Source organism: Felis catus, chromosome A1 (assembly GCF_018350175.1).
Source record: "Felis catus isolate Fca126 chromosome A1, F.catus_Fca126_mat1.0, whole genome shotgun sequence".
Taxonomy (NCBI): Eukaryota; Metazoa; Chordata; class Mammalia; order Carnivora; family Felidae; genus Felis; species Felis catus.
The window spans coordinates 153,019,677-153,033,179 of NC_058368.1; the positions used below are offsets into that span (position 1 = coordinate 153,019,677).

The following is a 13,503-nucleotide window of genomic DNA, read 5'->3' on the forward strand; positions in this document are numbered from 1 at the left end:
TGTGTTTTTGAATATGCATGTGAACTATTTCATGCAAACAGATGCATTCAGTGCTTGCATATTCTTTTTTCTTGTTGAATAAAAGGATGTGGGGTTTTCACTACACAGCAATAATGAAAGAATATGAGAGTACCATACAAACTCATGGAAGGGATATTTTGCAAGGTATGATATTATAGTTGTTGGGAGAACTGAACTGAATTATTTAGTTAATAGAACTAATTGCAATAATTAAAGCCCTGAATCTGGGTTTGAATTCTGATTTTGCCACTATCTTTGTAACTTCAATCAAGTTTTTGGCCTTTTCCAAGTTTTGTTTCTAAATCTGCATACGAGGGTAATTCCTTCTTCATAGAATTATTATTTCATAGGTCTTTAAGCAGCTCTAATTATGAAAAGCTTCTGGTGTTCTCAAACCCCTCCCCCATAATTAAAAAGTAAAGCTAGATCTTGGGGCACCTGGGTGGCTCAGTCGGTTGAGCACCCAACTTTGGCTCAGGTCGTGATCTCACGGTTTGTGGGTTTGAGCCCCACATTGGGCTCACTGCTGTCAGTGTTGTCACTGTTGAGCCCATTTTGGATCCTCTGTCCCTCCCTCTCTCTTCCTCTCCCCAGCTCATGTTTTCTATGTCATAAATAAACATTAAAATAAAAAAATTGAAATATAAAAAAAGTTAAGCTAAATCTAAACCATATAACATAAAACTTAATATTTGCTGATATTAAAGTATTTACTAGATTCTCTGCAAAATTATTTTAAGAGTTTAAGCTGAACTTTTTATGTGTACCATGTATATATTGTTACTTATCTGCTTGGACTGAGGTCCTCAGTGTTGTGTGGAAGGTCTTTGTCCAAGTCGCTGCCCTACTCAGTTTTTGATGAATGAGTCAGATAAAGACCCAGGGAACTGTCCTATCAGGTATGCAGATGATACAGAGTTGAGAAAACAGCTAAAACAGAAAGCTGCCTGGATTAGCGATGCAGGTAGAATCAACATAGAGAAACTGCTGTGAAAGATTGAAAACTGAACATAATCTGATGGGGTTAAGATAAACCACCTGAAATATTAATTTAACACAGACTTAGGTGCAATCAAATGTGTGACCAGATTGCTTAAAACAGCAACTACAAAAACAACACAGACCTAGGTTACATTAATAACAGCATAGAGGTAGGTGAGGGAATCATGGTTACATTGTAATCTACAAATGTTCAAGAAACCTTGGAACCCTGTAACCACTTTCATGAATCCTGTTTCACCAGGAATATTAACTAGCCAATGAGAAGTTGGAAACAGTCTTGTAAGAAACTTTGAGGCAGCTGGAGATAACTAACCTGGAAAGAATTTAGAGTGATGTGATGGCTGTCCACAAATACTGGAAGTGCTACTACAGGAAATAAAGACTGGTCTGTAGCTCTAGTTGGAAGAATGGCACAAATGGGTCCAAAATTAGAGAAGCAAGTTTTGATTCACTTTAAGGTCTTTGATAGCCAATAAAACTGTCAAAATTGAAGAGGCTGTTTCTCTAAACAGAAAGTACCAGTCAGTGAAATATATTCAAACAGGGATAAATGAACAACTTTCAAACATGTTTTCCTGCCTTGGGGCAGTGTTAGATGGGATCACATATAAGATTTCACCCAACTCAATAGAGACTGATGTATTCTCTATCTCTTTTTCCAGTCTTAAGTAAATAAGATTGTGGCTGATGGACATTTAGTAAGGTAATTAGATATCTGTATGGCTATTGGTTAGGAAAAGTATTGAAAGTACCAGTGAAGTTTAATGTATTTCAGATGGCACACCACACATTTTTCATGGTTTGTGGTGCAACCACAAGGGGAAAATTCAATAATTTCTCATTCTAGGTAGGTTACTTCTAATGAGTTACTTTGTGGGAAGAGGTTGTCACTTTACCAACATGTGTTTTCCTATTTGTAAACTACTGCCTGCTAAAATCTTATTTTTAAAATAGAATCCATTAAAAAAAATTTTTTTTAACATTTATACATTTTTGAGAGACAGAGCATGAGTGGGGAAGGGGCAGAGAGAGAGAGGGGGAGACACAGAATCTGAAGCAGCCTTCAGGCTCCAAGCTGTCAGCACAGAGCCCAGCGTGGAATTCAAACTCATGGACTGTGAGATCATGACCTGAGCTGAAGTCAGATGCCTAACCTACTGAGCCACACAGGCGCCCCAAAACTAGAATCCATTTTTAAAACGTTGTGTAAGAGATTAGATTGCTGTTAATCCAATCCTGATAGTCAATTAGGGTTTAAAAATGTTTTAATATTAACATTTTAGTAATTCTACTTCTTATTTTTAACAGGACAGAATTTGACTTATGTATGTGTGTGCATAGCTTATGACAAAAAGTTAACCATTAACTTTTTTTTTTTGAATGTTTTATTTATTCTTGAGAGAGAGAGAGAGAGAGAGAGAGAGACAGCGACTAGCAGGGGAGGGGCAGAGTGAGAGAGGGACACAGAATCTGAAGCAGGCTCCAGGCTCTGAGCTGTCAGCCCAGAGCCCAACGTGGGGGTCAAACTCACAAACCGTGAGATCATGACCTGAACCGAAGTCGGATGCTTTACTGACTGAGTCACCCAGGCGCCCCTAACCATTAACTTTTAATCATTGGACTTAGCATGTCAGAATTACTGTTCATTTTGACCTGCTTCATATCTTCAGTGTTAGAAAAAATGCATTTAAATAACTTTATCTTGAACTTTTATATGATATACTTTTAGTACATTATAGTAAAACTGGATTATATTTTAGAGTAGTTAATGAAAGATTTTATCAGTAAACAAGTTACATAACTTTTCTGAGCCTAAATTTTCTTATCTGAATAATCAGATTCGTAATAACAGTACCCGTCTTTGAGGATTGTGGAAAGATAAAATGAATTCATACGTGAAAAGAGCTTGGAATTGTGCCTGGCACCAACTGCTCCATACATATTTACCCAATATTATTGGCTAAGCAAATATGTATGGCTAATATTCCATGGATTTTGAAACACGTTACAAACTATGTTTTTCCAGTACAATTTCCACTTTTTTATTCCCAAAAGAGAATTTGCTTGATAATAGTAGGGAGAGACTCAGAGTGAGGCAGACAGCAACTAGCTGTGAAGCTTCAGCAAGCTAGATAAATAACTTCTAACCTCTTGTACTGACGTACTCGCATGGCTCATCACAGCATCTGTAACTGGTGACCTTCACTCTGTGTCTTTAGGCTTCCCCCTTTCTGGACAGGGAAGTTGTATCACTAATGATTGGAATAGGGTAACAAACTATTTCCCTTATTTTTTTTCAAGCAAACAACTCACAAATTCCCTTTTAGGCCATGGAACCTGAATTATCCTTGTTCATCATGCAAAAACCATGAAACTACTGAAATAATCTTCCACTTCCTTAAAACAGCCGGTCATGTCTACTTTCAGAAAAACGAACAGTGAGAATTTAAACTCTTGTACGATTTTTACTGTCTTTTCCTAGTTTCTATTGTTCTATTTTCATTTCCTTTTTCTGTTTTGATTTGCTTTCATTTTAGAAATAGCATATACTTGTGGTACAAAACATAGTCAAACACTGAAGAGAAAAATAAAATGAAAAGTACATCTGTTTCTCCCTATTTCACACACTTTCCACCCTCTGCTTTACCCTCAACCCTACTCCCAAATGTAAACACTGTTAGTGGTTTCCTGTGTATCTTTCCAGAAGTATTCCACAAATATACAAACATTTATAAATATATAAAAAAGCACATATGTGTATATTCTTGTGTGTGTGTGTGTGTTTATTTACTTATATATAGTGCATATAAATTTATTTATACACACACTTACCAAATACAGTTATACTTTTTTTCCGATTTTATAATATGGTTATTCTATAGTTTATTTTTCTGGTCTCTTATTAATGAAATACTAGTTAATTTCAGTTAATTTTCTAGTATAAACTATGCTTCCTTGAACATCCTTGCATTCTGAATATTTATTTACTTTTGGAATATTCTTAGAATAAATTCCTAGAACTTATGCCTTTACTATTAACATTTACATGAAATGTACTGTGAGATGAACTGCCAGACCATGAGTTAATCCATGAAGAAAATAAATCACAAGTAACTTATTCGAGATGTTAGTATATAATATGGGTAAATAGAAACTTACTTTTTCTGTATATTCATTTGGCCCACTTTTATGATCATTTCCTGTCACCAAAATCATATAGCAGTCTACTTCAGATATGAACAATATCCAAACCTTCGATTACCCTTACAGTTTGTTGATTTCATGCTTAGGGAAATAGTATAATGTTTTATTTTAAAACTAAAGCTTACTTGAAGAAAAAAATTTTTGTTAAATTTTTCATGTTTTTTATTTTTTGAGAAAGTGTGAGCTGGGGAGAGGCAGAGAAGGAGGGGGACAGAGGATCCAAAGCGGGCTCCATGCTGCCAGGCTGACAGCTGGAAGCCCGATGCAGGGCTTGAACTCAGGAACTGCAAGATCACGACCTGAGCCAAAGTCAGATGCTTAACTGACTGAGCCACCCAGGCACCCCAAAGAACATATTTTTTAATTGCAGGATAAAGTTAGAAATCATTCAGCAATTGTAACTTGTGCCTTAATTTCTGTGTAAAATCAGGCTATGAGGAAGCAAATATATATATTATTTATTCCTTGGCAGAAAGGCTATTTAGTGCCAGGGCATAGCAACAAGAAGGAAAATGCTACAACTAGCTGTGTTTCTCCTTCATCATTGATTTAATTTGGGAGGACATCAAAACTATTAAGGACAACGGACTGGTAATTATAAAGATAAAAATGACATACCCAGGAAATACTGAATTCTCCAGTCCTCAAAAAGCCTTGCAATTTATTTCATGCATAATTGTTAAGAAAGAGGGAGGCTAACTTTAGCAAGGACATGTGGTAACATTTCTTAGACTCTTCTCTGAAATGAACGACTAAGAACATATGATAATGACACAATTAATAGCATCCATGATCTCTGAGTAAACTTGATACTATAAATCAGTCTAAGGTTTCTGGTGACAGAGTTAATAACCAAATATTAAATGACAGGCAAGATACCAGTCTTACCCCATGTAGCATAAAAATATATGGGGCTCAGGAAGCCTACTTTTAACTGTAAAAAAATAAAAAGAATTTCACCTTTATGTTTTACAAATGTACTAATATCCAATATATTAATATATGTTATATGAGTAAACTAATGAATTTGTGTTTATGGAGCATATGAAAGCATAATTATGGCCTATGATAATTAATAAGGTAAGTCTTCATTTTTCCTATGTGGATATTGGAAAATAGTAGTAGTCACTGAAAATGTTACTATAAAAATGAAGAGATGTGTCTGTATAAGAATATAAGTAACTATACTTACAGACACATGATTTTTTAGTTTATTCCTATCTATATTTGACCTAGATTATATCTGGCTATTTTGGTTGGTTTGCATTTTAATCAGAATCAATTTAAATTCTGGGGCGCTTGGGTGGCTCAGTCAGTTAAGCATCTGACTTCAGCTCAGGTCATGATCTCACAGCTTATGAGTTCATGCCCCACATCAGGCTCTGTGCTGACAGCTCAGAGCCTGGAGCCTGCTTCAGATTCTGTCCCCTCTCTCTCTGCCCCTCCCCCACTCACACTCCGTGTCTCTCTCTGTCTCTCAAAATAAATAAACATTTAAAAATTAAAAAAAAAAAGAATTTAAATTCTAACAACTTCAGTTACTTCTTCCATCCTCAGCTTCCTCCTGTGTGTTAAAGAAAGAAAGAAAGAAAGAAAGAAAGAAAGAAAGAAAGAAAGAAAGAAAGAAAGAAAGAAAAGAAAATGGGAAAAAGGAAAAAAAAAGAAAAAAACTATAATAAAAGTTAGGAAAACCATTGTTTTGATTAAATGAGATATAGTTAAAAGTGGCGTCTACATTTATTACTCAATTAGTAAATATTGGTTCCATTCTTCCTCTCATAAATTATTGCATTTAACATTTTAAAGTTTGCACCAGTTAACTTTGATCCTCGTCACTAGGAGTTCAAGCAAATCAATTAAAATTTTTGAGCCTCCCAACAATCTTTTCTGGCAAGATAGTATATAACTGAGTAAACTCAGTAACTAAACCGAATTATAAAATTGTTAAATTCAACAAAACTTATTAACTCAAATTGTATAGATCTTCATTTGTTTGGTATTTCTCAGCAAATACTATATGCAAAGCATTTTACTAGATACTCTGAGATACACAAAAATTAATTTCCCACATGCCACAGTCATGTTTGAACAATTTATCTTCTGATAAACCTTTGTAAAATGTCTTTTAGTGTTAGCAAAAAAAATGGAGAGGAAAAGAGAAAGGGTAATTTGCATACTTTTACAAGCAAAATGCATCTCCACAGGCATAGGAAGTGTTTGGGGGAAATGAGAGGGGGAAAAAAGCTCTCGTGTGAAAAATATTGTCAATATTTTTGTGAGTCTCTATGGAAATAAATCTTAATCAGTCTTCAGAGGAACCTTGGACTTATTTTCTAATCCCAGCTCTATAATTAACCAAAATATGAAAAAGCTGTACTTTTCTCTCATTGCCCTTGCTTCCTCATCTCTAATAAGAGGGTATGTGTGGTAAGATGATCTGTAAACTTGGTATTAACTTCTAAAATTCACAGTCTGAGCATCCATACCATTAGTGTTTTTATTTAAGAAATTGTAATTTCTACAATGATTCAATCATAAAGTATGAGTAAGGAAATTGTTAGTAGCATAGTTTAACTTGTCCCTTTACCAGAGAAGGAAACTGAAACCCAGAGGAACCAAATAATGTTGGCCAAAAACATACAGCTTATCCATGCACAACCACGTCAGAATCCAAATCAAGTCACTAAATCAATGTGTCTTTTCAAAAAGTGTTTAAACTCATTATTTATATTATTATTTACCTGAAACTTTATTTTTTTTCAATGTTTACTTATTTTTGAGAGACAGAGAGAGAAAGAGCATGAGCAAGGGAAGGGCAGAGAGAGAGGGAGACACAGAATCCAAAGCAGGCTGCAGGCTCTAAGCCGTCCGCACATGGGCCTTGAACTCACAGACCGCGAGATCATGACCTGAGCCAAAGTCAGATAGTTAACTGACTGAGCCACCCTGGTGCCTTCGGAAGGTGGTAAATGTAGCAGTGTTTAGAGGTGATGTTAAAAATGTGACTGGTGGGGCGCCTGGGTAGCTGAGTCGGTTGAGCGTCTGACTTCAGCTCAGGTCATGATCTCGCAGTTCATGGGTTTGAGCCCCGTATCAGGCTTTGTGCTGACAGCTCAGAGCCTGGAGCCTGCTTTGGATTCTGTGTCTCCTTCTCTCTCTGTTCCTCCCCTGCTCACATTCTGTCTCTCTCTCTCAAAGATAAATAAAGATTTAAAAAAAAATTTTTTTTAATGTGACTGTGGTAACATCACTGATTTTTGGACACTGAAAAACATTTTATTCAGTTGTCCCTTTCGAAGTGTCTGTTGGGTTCCTAAAGCTGAAAATAGTTTTGAATCATTTGGGGCTTGCCTTCAGCCTACATTACATTAATACTAGGAATCTGTGAGCTGTGTGTTATGAAGTATAGTCAAGTTAGATTAATACAGTTGGCTAAATTGGGGGATAGTAACATTTTGGCTAAAAAATAGAATGACTACGTAGTGGTGATGTCTTGAGATGGCCCATAAGATGGTTCTAACAAAAATTTTAAAGCTTAGAGATAAAAACGTAAATAGAGACCTAACTATTGAAATTTTCATTTCACAGTGTTTGGCAGGAAAAAAGTGACATATGGACAGTGAACAGTAAGCCATGCTCAGTCCACCTGAAGCATGTTTGGGTGAGAGTGACACCCTTTAACTTGCATTGAGTTCTCAAAATTTCGTTAGTTCCAGTATTGGGTCATCACACAGACACCAAGGCACACAGATTGCATATGCTGTGAATCTATCAACATGAAATTATCATACAGACATGATGGTCTTTAAACCCTCTTACCTCAGATTACAGGAGAGGAACCGTGATTATAAGGAAAAGAACGTAGTCACTGCTCCACTGTCTTCTCTGTTTAGAGAATGGTGGTAACTGGTGATTTTAATCCCACTGCGTTTGAATAGCATTATATATCTCACTCATTTTCCTTTTTTCTTTTAACAACAAACTAAATTGAGCTAATTTGAGCAAACATTTAAATCAAAAAAGGAATAATAAGCATGTAGGATAACTTACTGAACCCAAGAACTGTAAGAATTGTCTCCTCTGAAAACACACTTTCTCTCTTCCCTGGGCTGTTACCTATTCCTACCGCTAAAGTTCCTATGTCCTCTTTTTTCAGCTGACCAGCTGAATTTCAAGAAATTCAGTGATTCATAATTGACCCAGCTTGGGTCAAACTTCTGTCCCAGATCAAATCAGCTATGAATTGAAGAACAGGGTCATGAATCCACTCTGCATATTTGGGAGTGGAATCAGTAGTGGAAAGATAGGGTTCTGAGAAGAACTCATGACCCAGTCGTATCTCAAAAGATACCTACCATACTATATTAAAATATCTTAAAATTCAAGTAAAACTTGAAGTTAGCTCACCAACACAGATTTTATCTTTGAGCCATATGGTATTTCTAAGATAATTAAACATCATTTCATTACATTGTATCTCAATTCTGTAGCAAAAAGAAGAAAACAAAACAATACTTACAGTGGGAAATCCTGTCCTTAAAGTACGTCAGTGGTTGGATTCTTTTGGGAGGGAAAAGGATTTTTTTTTTTTTAAGTCAACAAAGGTTGTGACTATAGGAGTTGTGTTGTTTGTTCATCAGCACTGTGCCTTGAGCTTTTTGGAGCAGAAGCCATGCATGTCCAAATCTAGCCAACAGTTACACTTGTGTCAGTCTTATCTGAGCCTCTGGTAAAGGTCAGACAGTTGCCAAAAGACTGGGCGATTCTAACTGATGGAACTAATGTCCATCTTTATAAAAGCAGACATTTCTGAAATACCCAATCTCTATCATGATGAACCAACTTAGAAGTCATTTAACCCACTCTTTTCTGATTCTTCCACCAACTATCCCACTGAGTTACCATCGTATATGGATACACACAAACGTCTATTTAAAATAAATAATTAATACTTTTATTTGGGAAATGGGCTAATCATCCTTCTTTTGCCTGAATTTTTATTCTGTAACAGGCTGTTTGATCACCTCAGCGTCAGACAGTTGATGCGGTCCCACTTACTTGGGTGCGCATCCCGGTCCTAATTATGGAAAGAAGGGAGAAAACCCTGTTGGACCCAATGATTTGAAAAAGAAGTTAGAACAAATTTACATAAGGAACAACTCAAAACATGCTTCATAATTACAGGCATATGCAGATATACATAAAGATATGGAGTGCTGACAGGAAATAAAATTCAGAGACAAAAATCTCCAAGTAACCAAACATTTTTATTTTTTCCTGGCTTAGGCCGTTCAGTACTAATCCCTCAAGGCTGATTGGGTCCAGATAGAACCTTACTTGGAAGACTCTGTAAGCAGCACCTAAAAGCCTTCCCATGAACATTAGACGTGCTTATTTATCCCATAGAAAGAGTTTCCATTGTATCACAGCTTACTTTTGGTCTTAAACGGTTTATCTTTTGTCTTTCACACTGTCTGACATCCTAAAAGGAGATTTAAGGGAGGTGGTAACATTTTCTAATGGTGACAATGTGCTCAGCACTTTATACATAATATCTCATTTAATCTTTGTAATAACCTCATTGTATGCATAAGGGGACCAAAGCTATGGCATTGTTGCTTGCTCCTGATTAGCTCTCTGATATATATAAATACTTATGTATGTATGTGTGTGTGTATGTACATATATATGTGTGTGTGTGTGTAGGTGTATATATGTATTTATGCTCACACATTTTCCACCAGATGAAACTGAGAAGGAGGATTTATTTAGTAAAGAAGTATCATTGCATGAGTAATGACATTCAGTGTTGTTGCTCTGCTAACTGTAATTAAACATAAGTACTCTAATGGAAAGAGAACACTAGAAGGCAGAATATATAAGCTCCAAATTTGGCTTAGGCGTGGGAGCTAAAGCGTGGGATTTGGGGCCAATAAGAACATTTTGTTTTCCTATTCTGTTTATCTGATGCTCCCCCTCATCTTCCTGATTCTCTATATGCTTATCTTTTATATTTTTATCTAAATAAGAAATAATGGATATAAAATATGATCTAAATATAAAACAAATATTTTCATTAATATTTCTTTGCCACTTGTTTGGAAACTAACATACAAGAAAGCAAATACCTCCCCTATCTCTTTCACTGCTATATCCCCTGTGCCTGGACTGGCCCCTGGAATTCAGTGAGCATTCAGTAAATATTTGTCAGGTAAATGAATGAAAAAGAGTATAAACTGAGAAAGAAAAACAGCTACAAAAACTACCCCATCTTAGTCCTTTTTTCTCTGTGGAGTCATTTTCTGTTTACTCATCTGTATCCCGTACTGGGAACTGACATGGGGCTATCTTCACAATTATGTACACATTCCTAGAAAAGTGTCTAGCCCTGTCATAAAAGCCATAATAAAAATTGTCCAATAGTCTAGAAAAATGGGCTATTTGCTTCATTATCATCATGAAGTTGTTCACAGGAGAAGTAGGTTTGAATATCAATGTATGTTTCTTCAAAGACACATTCACAGAACAATCATAGATGATTGTGACAATAAATCAAAGCAAACTAAGAAAAATAAAAGGTATAATAAATATTTTTCACTATTTCAAGATTTGGGAGGTATCCTGAATTTCTGTGAACTAACTAAAAAAAAATCAAATAAAAAATAATTATAAAGTAATGGTAGCCCTTTGTTGGTCAGTAGTAAGTTTGTGTCCTGTGCCATTAGACCAGAACCTGTTCATTTTATGTTCTGTTTCCTTCTTTAGTCTGTGAATTTCTGGTACGTACTGGTGATGAACGATGAACACTCAGAGAGGCGATATCTACTATTTTTCCTTCTGAGTTGGGGACTTCCAGCTTTTGTGGTGATTCTCCTCATAGTTATTTTGAGAGGAATCTATCATCAGAGCATGCCACAGATCTATGGACTCATCCATGGTGACCTGTAAGTACATCCAGGCACAACTCATTTAGCCTTTTTAGCCTTTTGTACCCAGACAGCTTTAGTAGTAGATGGTGAAACAGTTGGCGAGGTGGTATGACTAAAGGAGGAATACCAGGAAGACCTTGCATTCCTCCCAGATTGTCTGCATCTCTGCTTCCTCTAATTATCCCTTTAAGTAAGAAACTATTACCTTTCCAGTTCCCTTGATAGATGCACTTTTCTCAGGTGAGTTGATGTATTAGATGGTTCACAGTAATTTGTACTTTAGCATAATTTAGTTTATTAGATTGAGACAAAAATACCTAGCGAAATCAGGGAACTATGAAAATTTTGATAAAGAATAGAATCAATGAAAAATATGGAGTATGGCATATTATCTAAGGACTCTGATATTTATTTGGGGGTGGGGGGATTGGAGAAAATGATAGTTACTGACATCCATAGCATCCTTAAATACCAAAAGACTGTATCAGAGTGAATGGAAAATGTCTGCAAAAGTACACAGGAAAGAGACAGGGTCAACTACAACCTTCTTGTATATTCTTACTAAAGTATACTAATAGTCTTAAAATGTAACAAATTTGTATATACACACACATATACATGCCTTAATCCTGAATCTGGTATCTTATGTCTTTGAGGACCACCCAGCTCTTTTTATTGACTCCACACGCAGGGAAAAAAAAATTAGGGGTACCTGGGTGGCTCAGTCAGTTAAGCATCCGACTTGATCTTGGCTTGGGTCATGATCTCGTGGTTCTGGAGTGCAAGCCTCACCTCAGGATCTGCACTGATAGAGTGGAGCCTGCTGGGGATTCTGGCTCTCCCTCTCTCTGCCCCTTCCCCACTTGCACGCTCCTTTGCTCTCTCGAAGTAAATAAATAAACCTAAAAAACCTTTATAATATTAAAGTTTAATCAGCTCCCTTGGTGTAATGAGGATTAGAGGGGAAAAGTAACATTTCTAAATAGAGAATAGCTTATTCACAATCTTAAGAAGATAGTATTACCTAATTATCTCACAGGTTATTATTATTATTATTACTAGTTAATAGATGTGAATAATCTTTAAATGTAAAAGTAGTATATAAGCAGAAGTCATTTCAGTACCATTATTGCCCCTGATCAGTTATAATTATCTATTAATAATTAATAAATACTTATTATTGAGGTATGCAAATATATTTCACAAATGGGCAGTCACACACACACATATCCCCCACTACATTCAACCAAGGAAACTAGCTATGTGATACGCACACACCCACTGAGATGCCATATATAGTCATTTTTTATTAAGATTCAGTAAGATTCCCTCATACTGTTTACCTTATAGCATTATAACGTATTTGTGCATATAAAATTCTAAAAGCCTAATCTTCTAGAAGGGAATTATGGTGTCTTTTCAAAATTGTGTTGTGACATTTTGTTACCCCTGACATTAATTTAAATCTTGGGCAGCCAGGATTAGTGTCAGAAAGTTCGGCATCATTCTTTGTCTAATACAAAGCAACCATGAGACAAGTCCTGGCTGCCAGCTGCCCATCCCTTTCATGAGCTTCCTGGCAACACAGGACTTACTTGGCAGCAGTTTTAGCATTAACACATGTCCCCATCCAGCCTTGGTAAATGGAACCTGATAAAAGTGATATTAATTAGAAGGAACTCTCTTGGTGCTTCTAAAGGGATTTTTAAAGAGAGAAATAGGGGCATCTGGGTGCCTCAGTCGGTTAAGCATCCAACTTCTGCTCAGGGCACGAGCTCACCCATGACTCAGGTCATGGCTCATGGTTCACGATTTTGAGCCCTGCATCGGGCTCTGTGCTGACAGCTCAGAACCTGGAGCATTGCTTCAGATTCTATGTCTCCCTCTCTCTCTCAAAAATAAATCCCCTCCCCTGCTCATGCTCTATCTCTCTCTCTCTCTCTCAAAAATAAATAAAACATTAAAAAAATTTTTTAAGAGAGAAATAAACTATTGTACAAGAATGTCCAAGTCAACTGAATGTTAAAATATTTGCTTTCTGAGGCTTTTGCAAAAAGTTTTTTATTATTGGCTCAATTATAAGTAAAATGCAAAATACATTAACCTCTACCTGGTTTTCATATGTTAGGGATTATTAGACCAAAGTGACTAACTTTTGTCACTCTTACAGGTTACATTGATCCTCCATTCACTTAGAATTCCTAAATCATCCCTATGTAAATTTGTTACAGTTTTACTTCTGTATTTTCATTATCACTTTAATTTCAGTATAAGGATACAAATTATGATATGATTTATGTAAAATATTTTGTACTTATAACATCATGTAAAAACTTTTATCTAGCGG

At 36.0% G+C, this 13,503-nt stretch overlaps 1 protein-coding gene across 8 annotated transcripts in view; it reads left to right on the plus strand.

Annotated features, from left to right (window-relative positions):
- Window positions 1–13,503, plus strand: part of ADGRV1 (adhesion G protein-coupled receptor V1) — a 591,098-nt gene that overhangs the window by 386,905 nt on the left and 190,690 nt on the right. For all 8 annotated transcript variants that reach the window (XM_045033568.1, XM_045033570.1, XM_045033575.1 and 5 more), the window contains one exon: window positions 10,993–11,171. In XM_045033568.1, the coding sequence (XP_044889503.1) occupies window positions 10,993–11,171 (179 nt within the window). The remainder of the gene's footprint in view (window positions 1–10,992; window positions 11,172–13,503) is intronic.